General features: G+C 34.5%; 3 protein-coding genes and 1 pseudogene across 3 annotated transcripts; all 4 read left to right on the forward strand.

Annotated features, from left to right (window-relative positions):
- Nucleotides 1-435: 435 nt before the first annotated feature.
- On the forward strand, nt 436-4,344 carry LOC114743254 (uncharacterized). The gene is made up of 4 exons (XM_028931453.1): nt 436-963; nt 3,015-3,173; nt 3,286-3,394; nt 4,128-4,344. The coding sequence occupies exons 1-4, from the start codon at nt 625-627 to the stop codon at nt 4,313-4,315; spliced, it is 795 nt and encodes a 264-aa protein (XP_028787286.1). The 5' UTR covers nt 436-624; the 3' UTR covers nt 4,316-4,344.
- A 4,403-nt stretch (nt 4,345-8,747) lies between these two features.
- Nucleotides 8,748-10,266, forward strand: LOC114743282 (UDP-glycosyltransferase 72B1). The gene is made up of 2 exons (XM_028931485.1): nt 8,748-9,270; nt 9,368-10,266. The coding sequence occupies exons 1-2, from the start codon at nt 8,748-8,750 to the stop codon at nt 10,264-10,266; spliced, it is 1,422 nt and encodes a 473-aa protein (XP_028787318.1).
- Nucleotides 10,267-15,011: 4,745 nt separating this feature from the next.
- Nucleotides 15,012-18,252, forward strand: LOC114743283 (uncharacterized; annotated as a pseudogene).
- Nucleotides 18,253-21,435: 3,183 nt separating this feature from the next.
- LOC114743252 (hydroquinone glucosyltransferase-like) lies at nt 21,436-23,239 on the forward strand. Its single transcript, XM_028931451.1, has 2 exons — nt 21,436-22,021; nt 22,129-23,239. Exons 1-2 carry the CDS (start codon nt 21,499-21,501, stop codon nt 23,028-23,030), a joined length of 1,425 nt encoding a protein of 474 aa, XP_028787284.1. The 5' UTR covers nt 21,436-21,498; the 3' UTR covers nt 23,031-23,239.
- The last annotated feature ends 2,512 nt before the right edge of the window (nt 23,240-25,751 follow it).

Raw genomic sequence — 25,751 nt, forward strand, 5'->3', positions numbered from 1 at the left:
CTCATTGTATTAATCATTCCCTCTTTTACCCACTCACTCCTTCACTTTATATATAAAAATATTTATGAAAAATAAATTATTATTTTTTTACATATTTTTAACCAATTTTAACTATAACTTTTAATCCACATAATTTTATTATTTGTATTCTGCAAAAAAAATAATTGCCGGGAATATTAACTGAGGTCAAGGCTAAACATGAACTTCCAATACTAATCCGATCGACATGAGGAGAGGTGAACAATATACTGCAAGTCTAGGACGCTGAAAGCCATCTTCATGATTAATTGCTTAATTCTTTTTGACCATAATGATTAATTAGTTGACTGAACAAAAAAAGAATGATTAATTAATTAATTAGTTATGGGATTTATCTTATTTTAATAAAAAAATTGTTTTGTACCAAAATTTTTTTAAAAGAAAAACAGTTACTGGGAGCTTTCTGTTTTGGATTCAGTTTGCGCCCCCAATTACTATCACTATTCTTCAAGTAACCAACCCACCAATCAGGCAATCACCATCCCGTTAAACTTCCTTCCCTTTCTCATCGATCCAACCCAACTATCCATCTTCAATAAAGTTACATTTACGATCTCTTCCTTCTTATCTGTATATTCTGTAGAAATGGGTTCCAAGGAAATTCCCCACAAGCGTCCAGATTTCTACCAAAACGTCGTCGTCATGAGGCACGGTGACCGTATCGATAACTTCGATCCTCACTGGGTAACCACGGCAGCTCGGCCTTGGGATCCGCCCCTGACCCATGATGGACGGGTTCGGGCTTTCAATACGGGTCGGAAGTTCCGCCACTGTCTCGGGTATCCAATCGATCGCGTCTTCGTCTCCCCCTTCCTTCGCTGCATCCAGACGGCATCTGAGGTCATTTCTGCTCTCTGCGTCCCCCACGACGATCCCACTATCCTCACCGGCGATGGCTTAGCTATCGATTCTTCTAAAGTCAAGGTTATGTTTTCTTTGGGAAATTAGTTTTTTGGTTAAATTGTATTAGAGGTTGGTTGTTAATAATTGGTCCACGCATTTAACTTTTGGAAGGTGACAAACATGTAACTCATCAAGTCAAGTCGTCATGTCCTCTCTCTCCCCCACATCTGTTTTTTAAATTATAGAAGGATAAAAATAGAATGGCATTCTAGATTCTTGCATACAGGATTTAAACGGTTTTTCTTCCTACTATGATTTAAAGGAGTTTTTTTTTTGGTCATCGATTTAAAGGATTTATACTTAATTCTCTACCTAAAGTAATTTATGAGTTTAATCAACTTTGCAAAGTCAATGGAATCAATTTAACTGTGCTTGGAATGCATTAATAACATTTTCTCTTATTATTATGGGTTCCAGAAGTCATAATATCATCATTCCGTCAAAAAATTTGAGGGAATGCTACTGTTTAACAAAACCGATATAAAGTTCCAAAATTGCCCCAATGAATTCCTGCACTTGTTATATTTTGTGAAAAACAGTTCTGTCTTTTTCCATTTGTTCATATCCAATCCTCTTCCGTTTTTATTATACCAAACATCATTAAAATAAATGTTCACCTCCGATTTTCATGCATACTGAACCCTATCTTTTTATACTCCTTTTCATTCCATGCCCTTAAAAATCTTTTGAAGACACCAAACATAACCTTGAAGTTTCAGGAAAGGCATTTAATATACGTTCATATTAGAATAGTTCTTTTTTGCTAGTGGCTAGCTAGGTGAAATCTTCCTTACAGTTAATTGACTCATTAAGCAAAGAGAAGATAAAATACTTGCTTGATGTCTTGTTATGTGGTGTTGTTTATATTGTGTTCAACGATCTATGTCAGTGTTAATACTTCTTTGCTTATCTTAGAAAATGCTGCAAAAGTAACGTGTCTCCATTGCCATTAGATGTGGCAATAAACAGATATATCCTTTGGTCCTTTTCTTGTGACTTTGTGAAGGAATCTTCTCTCTGAGTACTGAAATAGGATTTACGACTATAAGCATTTCTGAACATGCTTACAGAAGCACCAGTAACAAAAAGTAATGGCTTTTGCTAGAACAGTGTTCTGGGGATTTTACCATGCTTAAAATCTAACTCTTGGGTTATAAGATAAGCCGAAGTTATTTGCCAAGGAAATTTCAGAAATAGTCTGAGTTTTCTGAAATTTGAGAGCAAACAAGTCGGAAATATCATGAACTTAAACTACAGTAGAGACACTGCGAGTTTGTTGGCTTATGGGTATTATCATGATCTTTCTTAGTCATTTGTTGTTGAAGGTTTTCCTTTTGTCTCGCATATGTTAAAAGTAATTTACACATTATCTGTTGGGACTTAAGCTATGCTATATTCTGATTTATGAGTTTTTATCTGAAAATGGCATTGCAATTATGTATTTACTACTAGTTCGGGAAAGAGGTTCAGTGAACCTTCAGTCTCCACGTTGTGGGTTGAGCAAGGATGACATCCCTTGATTTCTAGCTCACTTTTTCTTCATAAACGATGCTCTTTGAAGAAAATATTCACAAAGTGATGAATTTATGATGAAGTGACCCTAGAGGCCTAGATGGCACTGCAGAGATTTCTGTTTCTTCCACCTACAACACAAGAGTGTAAATTTGAGTTCACCACAATGCCATGAACTGCCTGGCCACTGGTTTTCCAGGATTGTTCTTGCAGTGACCGCTAGATGATTAATTAGATAGAGAAACTCCAGATTCTGATTAGAAAGTGCTCGTACACAGTTTACCTCTGATTGGTTGTTGCATTCTAATAGATTACTATGATTTATATATATGTGTGTGAAATACTTGTACATACTCAGGTAACATTTCAGACTTGGCTTCATGATTAAATGTGCTTGGATACGTCATAGAAAATGGGTTTGATGAATATGTAGAATTGAAGAGTCTCGATGTCATCATTCCAGTCCAGTGTCTTTATTTTATATGCTTATGATGCGAGTACTAATTTCTGGTGCCATAAGGTGCTAAAGTTATTCTCTTTTTGGTCTTAACCAACTTTAGGTCTCTGTTGAACTTGGATTGTGCGAGATGATGAGCAGAGAAGCTATCAGTCCTGCATTGGCTCCTAAGGATGGTAATTGGGGTTTTGATATTGCAGAGCGTGAAGCAATTCTCCCAGCTGGAACAGTTGATAAGAATGCAAAAAAGATGTATAAAGAGGTACAGCTTGAGGACTAGATATTTTTCAACTCAGAATTTTTTGGCTGCTACTTGTTTATGCAATTACAGATTTTAATTGTGACTGATGGAATTTTTGCCTGATAAACACCAGTTGCCCAAATGGGAAGAGCCAGTTTTGGGTACAAGAGCTAGATATGAGCAAGTGATTAAGGAACTTGCATATAATTATCATACCGAGAACTTGCTGCTTGTCACACATGGTAAGGTTTTAATTTCTTTTATGTTCAGCGTATGGCAAAGGCACCTTTTGATTGTCAACAAAAAGTGAAAAAAAGGCACCTTTTGATGATGAACAAATTTCTTCTTACCTTTCCCCTTACATTACAGAATTTACAATGGGAATGAAGATTTTAATAATACAAAAAGGGTGGATTATAGTTTGCTCTCCCATTTAATTTGGCACTAAATTTGTTTTCCACTTATGCTTTAAATTTGTGTGCGATTGAACCCTCTTCTGATCTATGTTATTATTTAGTTACACTGAGGTTTTGAGTACCTTACTCTTGTGATTCTTAAATAGGAATTAATAGTTCGAGTGTTAGAAGTCATTTTATAATGTTGTGAGACTAAAAGTAGGACCATGCTCATACTCTGTTCCCAAATGTCACCTACATGGCTTTAGAAGACTGAAACTATTCAATGTATAAGTGAATATCCTTTTGACAATCTAATTGTTCTCCGCTTTGTCATACACACGATTATCTATTAGAGCTGAATACCAAAGGGTGTTTAAATATACCATAGGGGCCTAAATAATACACTTCTGCCTCTAGGAGGTAAACTGATTACTGACCCAATTAACTAGGGATAGATCGTAACTGTTCCCCGGGGGGGGGGAGCGTGTTGGAACTTGCAAATCAGTCATCTAGATGAGCTTCCTTTTTTTCAGCAAGAGTTCTAGTTTGAATTGTAACTGATTTGTGCTCTTTGCAGGGGAAGGAGTTGGAGTGGCTCTTGCTGCTTTCTTAAAGAATGCCACAGTATATGAAGTAGACTACTGTGCGTATGTGGAACTTAAACGACCCATTTTCAAGGAAGATCAATCTTTTACTGCTGGAGAGTTCGAAGTGCTTACTCGTTCTGGTCAAACCGGCATTGGTTATATCCTCCCTGGTGCTTAAACAATTGACGCCAGCAAAACATGATAGGAAGCATAGGTTGGGACTGGAACCACACTTCCTATCTGTGGATAAAATCTTCCTCATAGTCAAACTTGGAATTCAAAATATAGAAGGAGGAGGCATTGCTCCAGTTTGTTCACAGTGAGTTGAGCATAAACTTTGTTGATTGATTCCTGCGTTGTTGCAAATGTAAAATTTGTCTATTCTGTGCTGCCGTAAGCCGAAATAGGATTACCCCTCCTTGGATTTGTATTTGTACTTTTTCTACCAGATAAGGTTTTGCAGAACTAACTCAAGACTTGAATGCCATCCTGCCTGAGGAAACCCATTGGAGCAAGACTTTTTACTTAAGTGAGAATTGACTTTTTTTTTTCTTTAAAAAAAAAAAAGGTTCCAGCAACTGAGCTTGGAACCCGGAGGCCAGCTTCAAGCATCAGAACCTAGGCCACGAGGCCCACGGTCGCCAGTGGCAATTACTTTGAAAATAGGGAAAATCACTAACAGGTCCCACAGAAGGTAATTTATTACTCTGAGGTCCCACGAAATGTCAAAATCATTGACAGGTCCCAAGGGACCTCAGAGTAATATTTTCGTTTTGTAAAATGACATTACTGCCCCTCATATTCCAGATTCACATTTGCTCTGTCATTACGATTTACAACCTCAGCAGCGACTATTAACAACCTAATGAGAGGGCGTTAACAACCCTAACAGTATCCGTTAACAACTTACTTTATAGAATTATATAACCTCTACATAAGAGTAAATTATAACCAAATAATATAATACAACAACTTTAACACTAAAATGGGAAGCTTTTTGATATCATTAAGAATTTTAACTAGATCCAATAGGATTATAGTAATATTTTAATGCGAATATCCATTTACAATCTCAACAGCGATTATTAACAACCGAATGAGAGGGCATTAACAACCTAAGCAGTAGCCGTTAACAACTTACTTTATAGAATTATATAACCTTTGCATAAGAGTAAATTATAACCAAATAGTATAATACAACAACTTTAACACTAAAATGGGAAGCTTTTTGATATCATTAAGAATTTTAACTAAATCCAATAGGATTATAGTAATATTGTAATGCGAAGATCCATTTACAACCTCAATAGCGACTATTAACAACCGAATGAGAAGGCATTAACAACCTAAGCAGTATCCGTTAACAACTTACTTTATAGAATTATATAACCTCCGCGTAAGAGTAAATTATAACCAAATAGTATAATACAACAATTTTAACACTAAAATGGGAAGCTTTTTAATATCATTAAGAATTTTAACCAAACCCAATAGGATTATAGCAACATTTTAATGCGAAAATCCATTTACAACCTCAACAGTAAGTATTAATAACCTAAGGAGAATTGTTAACAACCTTAGCAGTGTCTGTTAACAACTAACTTTATCGGATAATATAACTTCTAACTATAACTAACTAAACTATAACTAAATAGTCTTAAAGTTAATCTTATATAGTTGTTAGAGGTTATATTATCCTATAAAGTCAATTGTTAATAGATACTGCTTAGATTGTCAACAGCTCTCTTTGGGTTATTAATACTCACCATTGAGGTTGTAAATGGATCTTCGCATTAAAATGTTGCTATAATCCTATTGGGTTTAGTTAAAATTCTTAATGATATCAAAAAGCTTTCCATTTTAGTATTAAAGTTGTTGTATTATACTATTTAGTTATAATTTACTCTTATGCGGAGGTTATATATTCTATAAAGTAAGTTGTTAACTGATACTGCTTAGGTTGTTAATGCCTTCTCATTCGGTTATTAATAGTCACTGTTGAGGTTGTAAATGGATCTTCGCATTAAAATATTACTATAATCCTATTGGATCTAGTTAAAATTCTTAATGATATCAAAAAGCTTCCCATTTTAATGTTTAAAGTTGTTGTATTATATTATTTGGTTATAATTTACTCTTATGTAGAGGTTATATAATTTATAAAGTAAGTTGTTAACGGATACTGCTAGGGTTGTTAACGCCTCTCATTAGGTTGTTAATAGTCGCTGCTGAGGTTGTAAATCGTAATGACAGAGCAAATGTGAATCTAGAATATGAGGGGCAGTAATGTCATTTTATAAAATGAAAATATTACTCTGAGGTCCCTTGGGACTTGTCAGTGATTTTGACATTTCGTGGGACCTCAGAGTAATAAATTGCCTTCTGTGGGAGCTATTAGTGATTTTCCCTTGAAAATATTGCAATTTTACCTCACAGAGTTACTAAAGTATATACTGTTTAACTTCTAATTGTTTTCTCTCTGTACTACGGAATTTCTGATGGACCCACATGTAAATTTGTCCAAAATGACAGTGCTCAATTATTTCTACATGGAGGAGAGTTGCTTATATGAGTACAGGAATTATTTGTGGTAATAGGCCATTGGTCCTATGCTTTGATTCTTGAAACACGGTTAGACAGATCGAAAATCACGCATTTTGGAAGAAAGTCTTGATCTTGGAAAACATTACGAGGTTTGATGTCAACTTCTGACTGAAATGGTGATTTCTTCTAGCTTTATCCATCCAAGGAAATCTTGCCTATTATTTGATGAGTTTATGAAATTCTACGTTGTTTTATTTGTTGAATACTTCTCATAAACAAAGAGAGCTCTTCAAAAACTATCTCTCAGCACACAGACTATCTTTGAAATTGCTGTTATGTTACTCTAGTCTTCCCCATTTCCTTCATTAAAGCAACTATGAATTGAGTTTGGAATCTTTCCCTCACAGAACCAAAATATCTTTGTACTAACTCGTCTTGCAGGTTATGGCCTGGCCATTATTGGCATACAACTTACAAGCCTTCACGCCATTGGTGACCCCAGCATGGAGGTAGGTTTCAATTTTAACACGTCTTGCTCATGTCTTCAATTATCTTGTTGACTGATTAGATGGGTTCAATACACTGCACTCCACAAAAAAAAAAAAAAAATCTTAATACCTCTCTCCGTTCACATCCAACTCCTCCTTTCTCCCTACTAATAAAGACTTTAAACCTAAGGAAACCAAAAAAAAAGAAAAGAAAAGAAAAGAAAGAAAAGAAAAGAAAACTCAATGTTCAAAGAATATCATGATTAAATAGAAAATGAATTGCTCCTTCAGTCCTAAATATAAACCTTTTTTTGTAATGTAAATTATATTATTAAAAAGGGTCTTATATTTAGAACTAGATGAATATGATTATAAAATTTCACAAAACACTACTATGGTAAGAAAAGTCTGCATGATAGAAAAACATTCAATCTAATCTTCAAAATATCTTAAAGAGTGGGTTAGGGCACATTCAAGGACATAGCTTTTTTTTGTATTTAAAGATATCAATTACTCTTCGTGACATACTTCAAGAATAAAAATACCTTTGAAGAAACAGAAACGAAGGGTGGGCGAAGGGAAGACCAAACAACTCGTGATGCTAGAGTACTGTAAGAAATCAGAAAAGGTGCTAGAGAACGAAAGAGATTTGTGAGTATGACCGCCACAACTCATGAATAATTTATGAGGGTCCCATATATTTTGTCCTTTCTTTTACAGATAAAACTTTCAGCATGTGTCACACCTCACTAAGTAAGAGCAAAATTAAAGAATATATAAACTGCAACTCAAGGTTTCAGAAGTACGTCACATTGACCACACAGATGATGTTAGGAACATTATTCATAGGGAGTGGCAAAAATACGGCTAGGAAAAATCTTTTCAGTATTGATTACTTGGCCAAGGCTTCTCATGAGATGGAAACTAATTTTTATATTCTTCATCAATCTTCATTTTTTTAAAAAGGTGGATCTTCATGAGTGAGGTTTATTTATTTATTTTACTTATGAGGAAGATTTCAGCCCGCCTCTAATTTTCCTAGTCTATCTCCTTCTCTCGATTAAAAAAGGGGTTTGATCAATGATATAAAAGCTTGCTCTCTGTAAAAGGTTTTAGCTAAATAATAAGTCAGACTTAAAGTTTCTGTATTTGTTCTGTTGACCGTAACATGCCAATCTCTAGGCAAAAATAATCTAATATTATTAACTAAAACCACAATTTTGAAATCACTTTTATCCATTTCAAATTCTATAATTACTAAATTACTTTAAATTATAAATTATTTTCTAAGGTTAGTATTTCGTTTAGCCCTCAACTGACTGTTAATTGTGGATTAGTTTTTATTCAGAAAGTCCGAATTTTACAATATGCATAATCAATATTACTACGAAGAAAAATTCTTTTTTTGTCACCAGAAAGAATTATTCTTTTTTTAATTATTTATAAATGGGAACAAAAGGAAAGCTAAAAAGATCTTCTAAAAAGCCATCAAAGAAAATCCAAAATCCATCCATCATTAAGAAGAGAGTGTGGTCTTGTTGCTGGCTAGTTTCCAAGCTCCCATGCTATCACTCTGCCATGGAGAGAAAGAGTCCCTGCATAGCCATGGTTCCAGCTCCTGGCTTTAGCCATCTCCTTCCACTTATTGAATTCTCAAAACGACTCGTTGTTCGTCAACCTCACTTCCACTTCATCTTTTTCATCCCTACACTTGGCCCGCCTTCTCCAACTACGATTTCCATCTTTGAATCTGTCCCACCACAAATAGACTTCACTATTCTTCCTCAAATCAACATGGAAGACCTCAAAGCTGAAGACCCAGAAACACAAATTTACAACACTGTCACACTCTCTCTTCCATCTCTTCATCATGCTTTGAGCTCATTTGATTCTCTAACCCATCACCTTGTTGCTCTAGTTGTTGATTTCTTCTCAATGGATGCATTAGACATAGCAAAAGAACTCAAACTCAAGTCATATCTTTTATATCCTTCATCAACGACTTTACTATCTTTGTTCCTCCATTTTCCAGAGCTTGATGAGGATCACGAGATGGTTCCTACTGGGTTTCGAGAGTTGTCACACCCCCTGAAACTTCCAGGTTGCATAATAAATTTACTTTGAATTCTCACTCTCCATATGGTGGAAATACTTCAAGCTGCATTGAATATTGTATTAACATCTAAAAATTTCTGCAGGTTGCATAAGCTTTCAAGGCAAGGATCTCCCAGACCCACTTCAAGAAAGATCGAGTGGAGGCTACAAAACAATTCTTCATGCATGCAAAAAACTTTGCTTATCAGATGGCATCTTAGTGAACAGCTTCGTAGATTTGGAACGAGAGGTAGCAATAGCTCTACAGGAAAGTGATAACCATCCTTTGGTTTATCATGTGGGGCCTATTACACAGATAAGATCGACAAGCATAAATGAGTCCAATTCAGACTGCCTAACATGGTTGGGAAATCAGCCACGAAACTCAGTTCTATACGTCTCTTTTGGGAGCGGCGGAACATTATCACAAGAGCAGCTTAATGAGCTAGCCTTTGGGTTAGAGATGAGTGGCCACAAGTTCTTGTGGGTCTTGAGGGCTCCAAGTGGAGTGGCCAATTCGGCTTATTTGAGTGCACAAAAGGAGGACCCCCTCGACTTCTTGCCTAAAGGGTTTCTAGAGAGAACCAAAGATCAAGGTTTTATGGTCCCGTCATGGGCCCCACAGGTGGAAGTTCTCAAACATGAATCTACTGGTGGATTCTTAACTCATTGTGGTTGGAACTCAACACTTGAGGCCATCGTCTATGGGAAGCCAATGATTGTATGGCCATTATTTGCAGAGCAGAAGATGAACGCAGTGATGCTAACTGAGCAATTTAAGGTTGCAGTGAGGCCGAAGGGTGATGAGAATAAGAATGGGACTGTAATGAGAGAGGAAGTTGCTAGAGTTGTGAAAATATTAATGGAAGATGAAGGCAGAGAACTTCAAAGGAAAATTCAAGTGTTTAAAGATGCTGCTGCGAAAGCTCTAAGTGAAGATGGTTCATCTACGAGAACGGTGTCTATTTTGGCACAGGAATGGACAAATTTGATTAGCAAGTAGAATATGTTTACTTCAGTTGTTTGGCTTTTTTTAATGATAATTTTGGTGGCCCCAATAATGAGTCCATTATATAAATGCGCCATCTGCAGAGTGGACTTAAAATGCTGACTGACCTTCGTTGTGTATATTTGAGACTTTCTATAGACACACCCTTTAGGAATAGCATTGTGCCCAAAAAACAAGAGAGGGAAAAATGAGACTCAAGAATCCATTTAATTAGGTAGAGAATTATAGAGAAGGATTTTGATATTTTAAAGTATTTGATTGGTTCGAAGTAAGGTAAAAGATACTAGCTCCGGTCCTAATTATAAGACCTTATTTATAATATATAAACGAGATTTTATAATTAGAACTGGAGGCAATATTACATTATATAAGGAAAATGACCTCAAATACTATGATTCAAGTTGCGGCTATATTATATTGGACTTGTGTAATTTTCTTCTTTTCTTCTCAAAATCTCTTATCCACCTTTAGATCAAAACGATGTGGTTGATATGCAATATTTTATATAGCTATTATTAAAATATTTTATAAATGAAATTTTTTTATACTATGGTATAAAGCGTCCAAATTAAATTTTAATAGTTTTAAATTTATTTATTATATTGTAATAATATTTATAAGATATTACACCTCAACTATCCATGTGTTGACCTAATGACGGAGAAAGAATTTTGAAAGGAAAAGGAGAAAAAGCATTTTGAGAGGACCCAAATCCAAATGAAATCCATATTCCAACTAATCTCGTTTGATATTGCCGGCGTCGAGCTCGCCGACGTTCCTTCGTCATGCCCGTCCCTCCTTCCTTTGCCTTTTCTGCTACCTCTTAATCTGCATCAATCTTCTCCATCCTAAAACCATGTATAAATAATTTATTTAAGTACTTTATTATGGTCATAAAAAAGATTTAAAAACTCAAAGAACAATGATTCTCATGGTACAAAGTTTGAAAATCAATTTCGAAACGTCAAACATAATAGAAAAGGGAAAAAAAAACTCAATATTTAAATACTAACCATGGTTAAATAGAAAACGATCTATGATTACAGAATTTAAAAGTACACTATGTCATTATAGAAAAAGGTCTACCATGATGAAAAAGATTCAACTTAATTGTGAGAGAGTGGGTTAGGACAATTCTAAGACCAACATAATAATTTTCCATAAGCCCCCCACAGCAAAATTCTACATATATGTTAACTCAATTTAAGTGTGAACATAACCATTTGATCCAAACATTCCTAACTTTATTAACTTTACCGCAACCTCCTATTCTTAGTATATGAACTAGTTAAATATTAAATTTAATCGTAAATATAATATTTCAAGCTATTTTGTCTCTTAAATATGTATAATTTTTCTTACAATATCCCTATTAATTGTAATTAGTTTCCACTCAGGGTGACTCTAACGTACATAATTAAATACGATAATTTGAAAAAATTAATACATATTTATTATAAATAATTAATTTAATTAATTTCTTAGTATCTCTAAATTAATTATCTAATTCATATATTAACAATCAAACTGATAAAGCGGTGTTCACCTGTGACCCAAAGATATTTTCTGGGTAGGCATGCCACATGTTGACGTTTAGCGGGTCCAATCTACATATTATACTGTTGTTTGAAACTCAAGGATATCAAGTGTTCCTCATGAGATATCTAAACGATATGATAAAATACCTTTAGAAAAAACGGAAACGAGAGGCGGGGAAAAAGGAAGACAATAAGATATTGATAAGAAAGTATTGTAGAAAACGAAAGAGATTTATGAGGATGACACTCCTTATCAATAGTTTATGTGGGTCCGTAAAAAGTTAGGTGAGTTGGGTCTAGGAGGAGCTCACTAAGGTCAAAACATATCTCTAGACTCAGAGAACGATTATAAAGATATTTACAGATCGTCCACTAATAAATACTTGCATGTCTAATTTTTTATGGGTAAAACTTTGAACAAGCATCATCAATATTATTATGATGAAAGATTATTCTTTATTTAGAAATGAGGAGAAAAAGAAAGTTAAAAGTTAAAACGTTAAAAAGGAAAAATCCTGTAAAAAGGTCTCAACAGAAATCCATCGCCAGTTTCCCAAGCTTCTAATATCACTTCTCCATGGAGAGAAAGAAGCCTTGCATAGCCACGGTTCCAGCTCCAGGCTTTAGCCATCTCCTTCCACTTATTGAGTTCTCAAAACGACTTGCCGTTCATCAACCTCACTTCCACTTCATCTTCTTCATCCCTACGCTTGGCCTTCCTTCTCCAACTACGATTTCCATCTTGGAATCTCTCCCGCCACACATAGACTTCACTATTCTTCCACAAATCAACATGGAAGACCTCAAAGCTGAAGACCCAGCGACACAATTGTACAACACTGTCACCCTCTCTCTTCCATCTCTTCGTCATGCTTGGAGCTCATTCCATTCTGCAACTCATCACCTTATTGCTATGTTTGTTGATTCTTTTCAATGGATGCAATAGACATGGCAAAAGAACTCAAACTAAAGTCATATCTTTTATTTCCTTCATCAACGACTTCATTATCTCTGCGCCTCCATTTTCCAGAGCTTGATGAGGATCATGAGATGGTTCCAACTGGGTTCCGAGACTTGTCACAACCCTTGAAACTTCCAGGTTGCGAAATAAATTTATGTTGAATTTTCACTCCATAAAGACATTTTTCTGGGGGGAATGTTTCAAGTGAAAATGAATATTGTATTAACATCTAAAGATTTCTGCAGGTTGCATAAGCTTTCAAGGAAAGGATTTGCCAGATCCATTTCTAGGAAGATCGAGTGGAGGCTACAAAACAATTGTTCAAGCATTCTTAATAAACCTGACTTTCTTATATTTCATCCCTTGTTATTCCCTTTTATGTTTGTGATTATGTCCTCCCTTCAGTTGGCAGCAACTCCAACCACTGTTCTGTATTTTTGTTTTCTCTCAGATCAAGTCTCGTTTTCCAATCATTATTATTCTTCTTTTCTCTTTGAACAATTTCTGTAGGACAGAACCACAGGGACTGGATAACTTCCTGTACTCTTTGCATGTAGATTGTGCTATTTTGTTATTTGTGAATTTGTGATGGACATGAGAAAGTGAGAAATACCTCATATCGTCTATATATATAGAAAATGGCCACTGGTTTTCCAGTGTGATTCTTGCAGTCACTGCTAGATGATTAATTAGACAAAGAAACTCCAGATGCTGATTAGAATAGTGCTCCCACACAGATTTACCTCTGATTGGTTGTTGCCTTCTACTAAATTACTATAATTTATATGTGTGTGTGTGAAATACTTGTACATACTCAGGTAACATTTCAGACTTGGCTTCTTGGTTAAATGTGCTTGGATACGTCATAGAAAATGGGTTTGATTAATATGTAGAATTGAGAGTGTCTTTATTATGTATGCTTATGATGCGAGTAATAAATTCAGTTCATTGGCTCATATTTGAGGAAGAAGCTGTGCTTTAAGCTTCAGAGATACTTACAAAACTTAAAATAGTGGATTGCCTATACATTTCATCTTCTTTAGTCAAACAACAGAAATAACGCAAATGGATTAAACTGCTTTCGGAGAAACTTTATTCAAATTAGAGAATATTAGGATGATGTTTTCCATTTCTAAGTTTGGTTCAGTCAAAGAAAATTGGGAAATTGGATTAGGATCAAATGACATAGTAAAATGTTTTATTATTTTTATCAATTGAGTTTTTTTTTTGTTGAACAAATTTTAAGAAAAGGGTTGGGCTCACTCACAATCTAAGAGCAGGACAACTAATCATTGACCCCAATCCTACCCAGCGTTGTAGTTTAAACTAGAATGGGGGATCCTGTTATTTACGAGTTGAAACATTGGCTTCAAAACTGTCTCTTCCAATGCAAAACTCGCTTTCTCAATGAGCGTGTCCAACCCCTTTGCCCACTGAATCCATGCATGAGGAGTTTTTGTCGGTTGAGTTTTAAACCAACGTAGTGTGGCCACCGGCTGTAGCAAATAATTTCTTAATGTAATGATGTGCCTTCTCTCGCATGATGTAGAATATATATTGATTTTAAAACTATTGGATGAATAATCTAGACACAAAATAAAAAAAAAAAATTTGTTTAGTTAAGCTTTCAAAGTAACGCGCTCTAATACGTGTTATAATATTTTATTGATGGTTAGTATTATAAATTATTTGTGACAACTTTGTTTAAATTATGAATGGGTTGGTCTTTCATGTTCGTATTGACGTGAAATTAAGAATAAAGGAAAGACTGATAGCACGTAGTCGTCTATGAAAAGTATCATATTGATTAGCTACAAAAAATAAGGTTGACTTCGACGCCATTTTCAATCTTGTCACTCCCACAAGCGATTCGTTGCTTCATGTTGTAGCCCAACATGGGAGTGAACAAGTTGTATGGCTTATTGCTCCTAAGCTTTTGTAACAGACAAATATCAATGATGATTCTCCACTTCATGTTGCTGCAAGAGCTAAGAATCTTGTCGCGGCTAAGAAAATTCTGGACTTGGATAAGCACTTTAAGACATCTGAAGAGGAGGCTAAATCTATGGATAAAGTGGAACTTATAATTAATGTGATGCAGCAATTATGTGAGGACGGCTTTGCACGAAGCTGTTTTGAGAAAGGATTATTCTGTGGTTCATTCCTTTTTAGCTGAACGTAAGTAAAGTGATCTGGCCTCTTATTGGACTTGGAACTATTATTATGGTTGTAGATCGCCAATGTATTTAGCAGTCCTAGCAAGGGCTAAGAATATTCTTCGTCTTCCCTTGAGTCAAATTCCAATCCCCTCGGGTAAGGCTGTTTCAGATGGTGACTCCCCACTTCATGTTGCAATATCAGAACGAAATAAAGGTAAGTGTACTCTTGAAATACTTTATACTCTCCTGATTTTAAATATAAGACCCTTTTTATAGTGTAATTTGGAGAGATTACGGAACTTAAATAAATTGCCTTAAAGTACTCTTCTAATTCTTTATGTAAGATCTAATTAACTAATTTGAGTAGATTAAGGATGTTAGTTAAATTAGTTAATATATATTTTTTCTAAAACATCTAAAGCATCTTTCCTTAATTGCCTCCTCCTTCTCCTACTTAATTATTATTAGGAGAATATCAATAGGGTTAATTTGGGTAAAATTAATAAACACATAAAATAGGTCTTACATATAAAACCAATATCAACTCATCAATTTAGTCTTACATTAAGGACCGGAGTAGTATTATATTCATCATTGTTCTCTAAACTAATTTGTCCATCTTATAAATTGATATATAATGTAGTAATAATAATAATAATATATATATAAGTATTTTAAAGTGAACATGTAACATATAATATAATTCAATATTTTTTAGGATTCTTAATTTTCTTAAATTAGCCAACCGAGTCTTATACAAGACTGAAGTAGTAATTAATTGTGTTTGTTTTACTTTTTCCCTAATGTATGTGTTTTTTTCTTTCTTTTTTTTTTTTTGGCGTGAAGACCTATTGAAGATGATCGTTAATACAAAGGAAGAGTTATTGTATCAAAGAGAAGAGAACAACAATAATACTCCTCTTTATTATGCAACATACTTCAGTTACATGGAAGGAGTTTGTATAATGTTAGAAACTTCTTCCATGATTTCTTTTCAACGAAACTCAGATGGCAATCTTCCAATTCATCTCGCTTGCGAAAAGGGAAGTGTTAAAATGGTCAAAAAGTTGCCTGAAATAGAGCGGCCTAATGCTGGACGTTGGTCGAATAATAAAGGTCTGAACAGTCTTCAAATTGCCGCAATGAAGGGACGAATTGATGTGATAAAATATCTATTGAAGCATCCCAAGATTCATCATGATACTGTGAATGAGAGAGATGTAAATTTAAATGGAGATACTTCCTTATATTTGGATTCAAGAGAACTGCGTCTTTGAACTCTATTCCTTCTGTCACAAAACAAAATGATTAATGTCAACCTAGTCAACAACCAAGATTTAACAGCTCGAGATGTTGTTCGGATTCAAGGTACATAGAACTGCAATGACATGGCAAGAGATATGATTTAAAAGTATCTATGTCTTCATCTTGTCAACTTTCTAAAAGGTTTTGATTCAAAAGACTTCTTTGTCTTAAATATAAGACCTCAATTCTCCTTATTTTTCATTTTCCTCCCAAAATATCCCAATTGATTATAGGAGATTACTACCAAAGGGTACACATAATTAAATAGGCTAGCTTAAGGAGATCAACACACATTTGTGATAAATAGCTAATTTAACTAATTTTTATAAACTTCCCAAATTATTTATCTACCTCTTATATTTGAATATTAAGAAAATTAGTTAAGCTGGTTATTTGTCATACATGTATGTTGATATCCTAAACTATACTAGTTAATCATGTGTATTGGATGATTGGAATAATCTTTTGGTGAAAATAGTGCTCACACACAGATTTACCTCTGATTGGTTGTTGCATTCTAATAAATTACTATAATTTATATATGTGTGTGTGAAATACTTGTACATATTCAAGTAACATTTCAGACTTGGCTTCTTGGTTAAATGTGCTTGGATACGTAATAGAATATGGGTTTGATTAATATATAGAATTGAGAGTGTCTTTATTTTATATACTTATGATGCGAGTAATAATTTCTGGTAACAATAAGGTGCTAAAGTTATCTCTCTTATTGGTCTTAACCAACTTTAGGTCTCTGTTGAACTTGGATTGTGCGAGATGATGAGCAGAGAAGCTATCAGTCCTGCATTGGCTCCCGAGGATGGTAATTGGGGTTTTGATGTCGCAGAGCGTGAAGCAATTCTCCTAGCTGGGACAGTGGATAAGAATGCAAAAAGGACGTATAAAGAAGTACGGCTTGAGGACTTGATATTTTGGAACTCAGAATTTGTTGGCTGTTACCTGTTTGTGCAATTACAGATTTTAATTGTGACTGATGGAATTTTTGCCTGATAAACACCAGTTGCCCAAATGGGAAGAGCCAGTTTTGGGTACAAGAGCTAGATATGAGCAAGTGATTAAGGACCTTGCAGATAATTATCATCCGAGAACTTGCTGCTTGTCACACATGGTGAGGTTCTAATTTCTTTTACGTTCAACCTTTGGCAAACGCACCTTTTCATGATGAACAGATTTCTTCTTACCTCCCCTTGCATGACAGAATTTACCATGGGAATAAAGATTTTAATAAAACAAAAAGGGTGGATTATAGTTTGCTCTCTTATTTGATTTGGCACTAAATTAGTTTGCCACTTTTGCTTTAAATTTGTGTGCCATTGAACCCTCTTCTGATCTATGTTATTATTTAATTACAACGAGGTTTTGAGGAAATTACTCTTGTGATTCTTAAATAGGAATTAATAGTTTGAGCGTTAGAAGTCTATTGTAAACAATTTTATGTCTGTGAGACTAAAACTAGGACTATGCTCATACTCTGTTTCGAAATGTCACCTACATGGCTTGAGAAGACTGAAACTATTCAATGTATTAGTGAATATCCTTTTGACAATCTAATTGTTCTTCACTTTGTCACACACACGATTATATCTGTTAGAGCTGAATACCAAAGGGTGTTTAAATATACCATAGGGGCCTAAATAATACACTTCTGTCGCTAGGAGGTAAACTGATTACTGACCAACTTAACTGGGGATAGATCCTAACTGTTCGGGAAAATGCAAATCAGTCATCTGATTTGCTTCCGTTTTTTTTTTTTTTTTTTTGTAGCAAGAGTTCCAATTTGAATTGTAAATGATTTGTGCTCTTTGCAGGGGAATGAATTAGAGTGGCTCTTGCTGCTTTCTTAAAGAATGCCACAGTATATGAAGCAGACTACTGTGCGTATGTAGAACTTAAAGGACCCATTTTCAAGGAAGATCAATCTTTTACTGCTGGAGAGTTCGAAGTGCTTACTCGTTCTGGTCAAACCGGCACTGGTAATATCCTCCCAGGTGCTTAAACCATTGACGCCAGCAAAACATGATAGGAAGCATTGGTTGGGACCGGAACCACACTTCATGTCTGTGGATGAAATCTTCCTCATAGTCAAACTAGGAATTCAAAATATAGAAGGAGGGGGCATTTCCCCTGTTTATTCACAGTGAGTTAAGCATAAACTTTGTTGATGATTGCTGCGTTGTTGCAAATGTAAAATTTGTCTATTCTGTGCTGCTGTAAGCCGAAATAGGATTACCCCTCCTTGGATTTGTATTGGTACTTTTTCTGCCAGATAAGGTTTTGCAGAACTAACTCGAGACTTGAATGCTATCCTGCTTGAGGAAACACATTGGAGTAAGACTTTTTACTTAGGTGAGAATTGACCTTTTTTTTGGGGGGAAAAAAAAGGTTCCAGCAACTAAACTTGGACCCTGGAGGCCAGCTTCAAGCATTAGAACCAAGGCCATGAGGACTACGTTCGCCAGTGACAATTGATTTGAAAATATTGCAATTTTACCTCACAGAGTTACTAAAGGACATACTGTTTAACTTCTAATTGTTTTCTCTCCGTATTGCAGAATTTCTGATTGATCCACATGTAAATTTGTCAAAAATGACAGTGCTCAATTATTTCTGCATGGAGGAGAGCTGCTTATATGAGTGCAGGAATTATTTGTTATAACAGGCCATTGGCCCTATGCTTTGATCCTTAACACATGGTTAGACAGATCCAGAATCACTCATTTTTGGAAGGAAGTCATGATCTTGGAAAACATTACGAGTTTTGATGTCAACTTGTGACTAAAATGGTCATTTCTTCTAGCTTTATCCATCCAAGGAAATCTTGCCTATTATTTGATGAGTTTATGAAATTCTACATTGTTTTTTGTTGAATACTTCTCATAAACAAAGAGCTCTTCAAAAACTCTCTCTTAGCACATAAACTATCTTTGAAATTGCCGCTATGCTACTCTAGTCTTCCCCATTTCCTTCATCAAAGCAACTATGAATTGAGTTTGGAATTTTTCCCTCACAGAACCAAAATATCTTTGTACTAACTCTTCTTGCAGGTTATTGCCTGGCCATTATTTGGCATACAAATTACAGGCCTTCACGTCATTGGTGGCCCCAGCATGGAGGTACGTTTCGATTTTTAACACGTTTTGCTCACGTCTTCAATTATCTCGTTGACTCGTTAGATAGGTTCAATAAATTGCACTCCACAAAAAAAATTAATACCTCTCTCCATTCACATCCAGCCCCTCCCTTCTCCCTAGTAATAAATACTTTAAACCTTACCCAAAAAAAAAAAAAAAAAAACCTCAACGTTCAAAGAATATCATGGTTAATGGAGGTAAGTAATGAGGATGGGAACCGCACTTACTTGGAGGTGGACGGATCAGTACGTCAGGATGGAAGCAGCACGTGCGGAGGGGTTCTGCGAGGGTATTTGGCAACTCTCAAAAGTCCTTCTTAAAAACATTTTTATATAAAACGAGACAAACTCTTTTATATATTTATTTTGTAAATTGTAAAAATATTTTTAAAATCGTGGTTTGGTTTCTATCTAAACACTGTGAAATTTAGAGAAAAGTTGGATACGAGGGTTTTAATGCAAGACCATTTCAGTTTTTAAAAGATATCAATTGCTCTTCATGACATATTTCAAGAATAAAAATGCCTCTCTTTTTTTCTTGAGAAGAATCAAAACACGTTTAAAGAAACAGAAACGAAAGCCAGGCAAAGGAAAGACAAAAAAAAAATCTTGATGCGAGGGTACTGTGGGAAATCAGAAAAAAGTGCCAGAGAACGAAAGAGATTTATGAGGATGACCGAGACAACTCATCAGTGCCGTATATTTTGTCCCTTCTTTTATTGACAGAGCTTTCAACCGGTGTGACATCTCACTAAGTAAGAGCAAAATTATTAATTGAAGAATAAATAAACTGCACGTGACGGGGACCACCTCTTCAGGGACATGGATGATGATGTTAGGAACATTATTCATAGGGAGTGGCAAAAGTACTGCTAGGCTTGATGAGAGAGAGGGGGGGTTAATCCTTTTACTTATAAGGAAGATTTCAGTTATTATTAAAAAAAAAAAAAGTTTCAGAAGTACAACCCCGCATCTAACTTTCCTAGTCAATCTCCGCTCTCTGTGAAAGGTTTTAGCTAAATAATAAGTAAGACTTTTAAAGTTTCTTTATTTGTTCTGTTGACAGTAACACGCCAATCTCTAGGCAAAGATAATCTAATATTATTAACTAAAAACCATTTCAAATTCTATAATTACTAAATTACTTTAAATTTTAATTTATTTTCTAAGGTTAGTATTTCGTTTAGCCCTCAACTAACTGTTAATTATGCAGTTAGTTTTTATTCAAAAAGCCGAAATGTTACAATATGCATAATCAATATTACTATGAAGAAAAATTATTCTTTTTTTTTTGTCACAAAAAAAATTATTCTTTTTTTAATATTTATAAATGGGAACAAAAGGAAAGCTAAAAAGATCCTATAAAAAGCCATAAAAAGAAATCCAAAATCCATCCATCATTAAGCAAAAAGAGGGGGGTCTAGTTGCTAGCTCGTCTACAAGCTCCCACGCTATCACCCTGGCATGGAGAGGAAGAGTCCCTGCATAGCCATGGTTCCAGCCCCTCGCTTTAGCCATCTCCTTCCACTTATTGAATTCTACGGGACTAAATATGATAATTTTAAAAAAAAACATATATTTATTATAAATAATTAATTTATTAATTTTTTTAGTAGTTTTAAATTGATTATCTAACTTATATATCAAGAATTAAAGTTATAAAGCGGTATTCACCTTTGACCCAAGACATTTTCCGCGTAGGCATGCCACATTGGCACTTGTTGACGTTTCGCGGGTCCAATCTGCATATTCTAATATCGTTTGAAACTCAAGGATATCAATTGTTCCTCATGAAATATTTAAACAATCCATAATAAAATACCTTCATCTAAAAACGGAAACGACCTGTGGGGAACAAAAAGACAAAAAGACCTTGATGAGAAAGTATTGTAGAAAACGTGGGGCAAGAGAACCAGGGATTTATGAGGATGACACTTCTCATCATTGATTTTTGTGGGTCCCGTCTATTTTGTCTTTTATAATGGTAAAACTTTTTTGGACCAGCTTATAATGGTAAAACTTTGAACAGGCATCATCAAAAAGAAAAATCCTATAAAAAGCTCTCAATAAAAATCCATCGCCAGTTTCCCAAGCTTCCAATATCACTCTTCCATGGAGAGAAAGAAGCCTTGCATAGCCATGGTTCCGGCTCCAGGCTTTAGCCATCTCCTTCCACTTATTGAATTCTCAAAACGACTCGCCGTTCATCAACCTCACTTCCACTTCATCTTCTTCATCCCTACACTTGGCCCACCTTCTCCAATTACGATTTCCATCTTGGAATCTGCCCCGCCACACATGGACTTCACTATTCTTCCTCAAGTCAACGTGGAAGACCTCAAAGATGAAGACACACCAACACAAATTTACAACACTTTGACACTCTCTCTTCCATCTCTTCGTCATGCTTTGAGCTCATTTGATTCTCCAACTTATCACCTTGTTGCTATGGTTGTTGATTTCTTCTCAATGGATGCAATAGACATAGCGAAAGAACTCAAACTCAAGTCATATGTTTTATATCCTTCCTCAACGACTTCACTATGTTTGTGCCTCCATTTTCCAGAGCTTGATGAGGATCATGAGATGGTTCCTACCGGGTTCCGAGACTTGTCCCAACCCTTGAAACTCCCAGGTTGCGAAATAAATTTATGTTGAATTTTCACTTCATAAAGACATTTTTCTGGAGGAAATGCTTCCAAGTTAAATTGAATATTGCATAACATCTAAAAATTTGTGCAGGTTGCATAAGCTTTCAAGGAAAGGATCTCCCAGATCCATTCCTAGAAAGATCGAGTGGAGGCTACAAAACAATTGTTCAAGCATGCAAACAACTTCGTTTAACAGATGGTATCCTAGCGAACAGCTTCGTAGATCTGGAACGAGAGGTAGCACTAGCTCTACAGGAAAGTGATAACCATCCTTTGGTTTATCATGTAGGGCCTATTATACAGACAATGTCGACAAGCATAGATGAGTCCAATTCAAAGTGTTTAACATGGTTGGGAAATCAACCACGAAACTCAGTTCTATACGTCTCTTTTGGGAGCGGCGGAACATTATCACAAGAGCAGCTTGATGAGCTAGCCTTTGGGTTAGAGATGAGTGGCCATAAGTTCTTGTGGGTCTTGAGGGCTCCCAGTGGAGTGGCCAATTCGGCTTATTTGAGCGCACAAAAGGAGGACCCCCTCGACTTCTTGCCCAAAGGGTTTCTAGAGAGAACCAAAGGTCAAGGCTTTGTGGTCCCATCATGGGCCCCACAGGTAGAAGTTTTGAAACATGAATCTACTGGTGGATTTTTGACTCATTGTGGTTGGAACTCAACGCTTGAGGCTATCGTTTACGGCAAGCCAACGATAGTGTGGCCATTATTTGCAGAGCAAAGGATGAATGCTGTGATGCTAACAGAACAATTTAAAGTTGCAGTGAGGCCGAAAGGTGATGAGAATAAGAATGGGATTGTAATGAGAGAGGAAGTTGCTAGAGTTGTGAAAATGTTAATGGAAGGTGATGAAGGCAGAGAACTTCAAACAAAAATTCAAGTGTTTAAAGATGCTGCTGCTAAAGCTCTAAGCGAAGATGGTTCTTCTACGAGGACGCTATCTCATTTAGCACAAGAATGGACAAATTTCATTGGCAAGTAGAAAATTTTATGACTTCAACTTATTGGCAATAGTTTTAATGATCATTTGGATGCCTTTCATTGTGTCAACCTATTGATGTTGTTGCATATCTCTTGACGAGCTGCTTTTCCAGTGTTGCCCTCAGTTTCGTGTCTCTGAAATCCATATAAATGGTGTGTATTTCCTTGTGAGTTGAAAATAAATGTATCTATAATTCGTGTCCATATGTTATACTGTGGATGTATGAACTGTGGTTGATGGCGTAAAAAGGGTGTAGAAATGATGAGTACTTTGAGCTCATCAGATTTGTATAGTTTATATTTTATTTGGATGGTCCAGATTTAATATTTTTTATTCTTATTTATTCAAAATAATTTTTTTAATATGTATAGAATTTAAAATAGAGATAATCTATTAACTATCCATTTTTCAAAAAATAGATTTTTCTATTAAAAAATAAATAATTAAATATTTTAAATGTGAACTGTTCAAATCAAATATAAATGGTCTAGATCTTATGAGTTTAGAGTGCTTATCAAGATGATAAACACTGAAATTAGTTCATGTTGATGGTGTAAATAGTTGTTCTTGTCTATAGTTTGATAATAATTATTTTCCGGACAATGATAATTATTAATTACCATATAAAAAATCAAAGTAATACACTAACCTCTTCTTTATTCAAATCTAAATCACAGATGTCTCTCTTTTATTTTAAAAATCTACATGAATTTTTCTTAAAATCAAATTACATAAACATTTTCTTAAAGTAAATTCACAATGGCAATGATTGACATACTCATGATGATGATCTACACACCCATATTGATGAACCTATTCATATCGAAGACAATAGGCATATTCATATCATCATTCATCAGCATATTCATTTTGACCATAGTGATACGTTCCTCATATTTGTAGCTTTGGAAACTTTTATAATCACGTCGATGCTAAATATGTTGGGATGGAGTGCCATATTCATCGACACTTCCTACACAGACATCCTCTATAACCCATATTTGCAACTAAGTAGCATGGTGAATAGAGATAATAAAGCCAATTATTCTAAAGGTTTTAGAGTTTATGTCGCATTTGGCTAGCGGCTATGGAGTGTTTTAGAGTTAGGATGTATTTGGATGCAGTGGAAGAGAAGTCGGTGCGTGAATGTAAATTTAGGAGAAAGAAGTTTTCAAAGAGAACTAATTGACTTCTCATTATGATGAAAGATTCAGCTTACAGTGAGCACTAATTTTGGTTTTATAATTCAACCGAGTAACTAGACGCTGTTAAGTAAACTAAGCAAACTCCTTGATAAGAACTAGGATTAGGCCCAATACTTTGGGCCATTACAATGATAGACAGTGTGTTGGATCTTTTTTTTAACTTTTGTTTATGCCTCGGCCATATCACCACCTGCGTTGCTTTTGCCGGCATTTGAATGTAGCAACGCGGGGCCCTCGCTTCGCGAAGACTCCCTTGTGATTCTATCTGCTTCTGCTGGAATTTAGAAGCGTGGCACATGCTTTGGAAGAGATGGAGATGCCATAGCCACAGCCCCAGCTACTGTCACTATAAAAAAACAGCTTATTACTGATGAAACTAGTGATGAAAAATTATTCTGTCACTATTAGCGATGGAAATAAAATTTCGTCACTAAATTCTGTGGCTGATCCGTTAAAAAATCCTCTAGTAAATATTTAGCGATAGAATTAGCGACAATAAGTTTTTGATCGGAAATTTGTCACTGATTCTGTCAAAAATTTTAATTATAAAATTTTAGTAACGGAATTAGAGGCGGAAAAATTTTGCCGCTAATTTTCATCACTAATTTCATTGCTAAATTGTTTGTCAACAAAATTTTCATCACTAATTTTGTCGTTAATTTTAAATTTTATTATTTTAGACTATAATCTTATAACAATTTATATAATAACATAATTAAGACTATATTGATTTAAATATATTTCCAATTGTAAAATAAGTTGATGTATTTGTGGAGTTGGTTTTAATGAAGATATTATTATCATGTATCTCATCATTAGATACATACTAAGAATAGGAAGACAATTTCTTGGAAAACTTGTTCACATTTCATTAAAATCAATTCCTCTTGATTATTAATAATAATTAAATAAATATCATAAGAATATTAATAATTTTATTATGCAAATTTATATAATGAAGAAATGGTTATATTATGTATACAATATATTGAAAGATGTAATATATGATAGAAATTAAAAACCAAAAAATGAATTTATATGAACACCTTAATTTTTGAATTTTGAAATTTATGATATAATTAATATCCAAGATATAGATTGATTTTGGTTTTCAACGCAAAAACAAATGGTATATAGAAAAAAATTTAAGAAAATAAATTATATAAGATACATATATAAGTAGGAGAATGTTGTTTATGATAATTTATTCAAATCATTTAGTTTTGTGTATAGAATAATCTATTAGATTTTATTATGGTAGCTATCTTTTGAATAACAAGATTTTCTTACTAATTATAAATGGTTTTCATCAAATATATAAAACACATATAGATAATATAATATAATATAATACATATATAATTAAATTATATATCTTAACAATGTTAATTAAAAAATTAATTTTAAAAATATATTTATAAAAAATTATTTAGTATTTAAAATTCAAAATTAGGGTCATTGAAAATTAATATTAGATCCAAAATTTTTTTTCTAAAAAGATAAAATATTATGAAAG

This window comes from Neltuma alba, unplaced genomic scaffold, assembly GCF_004799145.2.
Source record: "Neltuma alba isolate B1F8T4 unplaced genomic scaffold, ASM479914v2 tig00003988_pilon, whole genome shotgun sequence".
Taxonomy (NCBI): Eukaryota; Viridiplantae; Streptophyta; class Magnoliopsida; order Fabales; family Fabaceae; genus Neltuma; species Neltuma alba.

Coding starts and splice junctions, on each gene's coding strand:
- LOC114743254 (XM_028931453.1), top strand. CDS start 625: ATGGGTTCCAAGGAAATTCCCCACAAGCGTCCAGATTTCTACCAAAAC. Junction 964..3,014: donor TCGATTCTTCTAAAGTCAAG/GTTATGTTTTCT, acceptor AACCAACTTTAG/GTCTCTGTTGAACTTGGATT. Junction 3,395..4,127: donor CTTGCTGCTTGTCACACATG/GTAAGGTTTTAA, acceptor TGCTCTTTGCAG/GGGAAGGAGTTGGAGTGGCT.
- LOC114743282 (XM_028931485.1), top strand. CDS start 8,748: ATGGAGAGAAAGAGTCCCTGCATAGCCATGGTTCCAGCTCCTGGCTTT. Junction 9,271..9,367: donor ACACCCCCTGAAACTTCCAG/GTTGCATAATAA, acceptor AAATTTCTGCAG/GTTGCATAAGCTTTCAAGGC.
- LOC114743252 (XM_028931451.1), top strand. CDS start 21,499: ATGGAGAGAAAGAAGCCTTGCATAGCCATGGTTCCGGCTCCAGGCTTT. Junction 22,022..22,128: donor CCAACCCTTGAAACTCCCAG/GTTGCGAAATAA, acceptor AAATTTGTGCAG/GTTGCATAAGCTTTCAAGGA.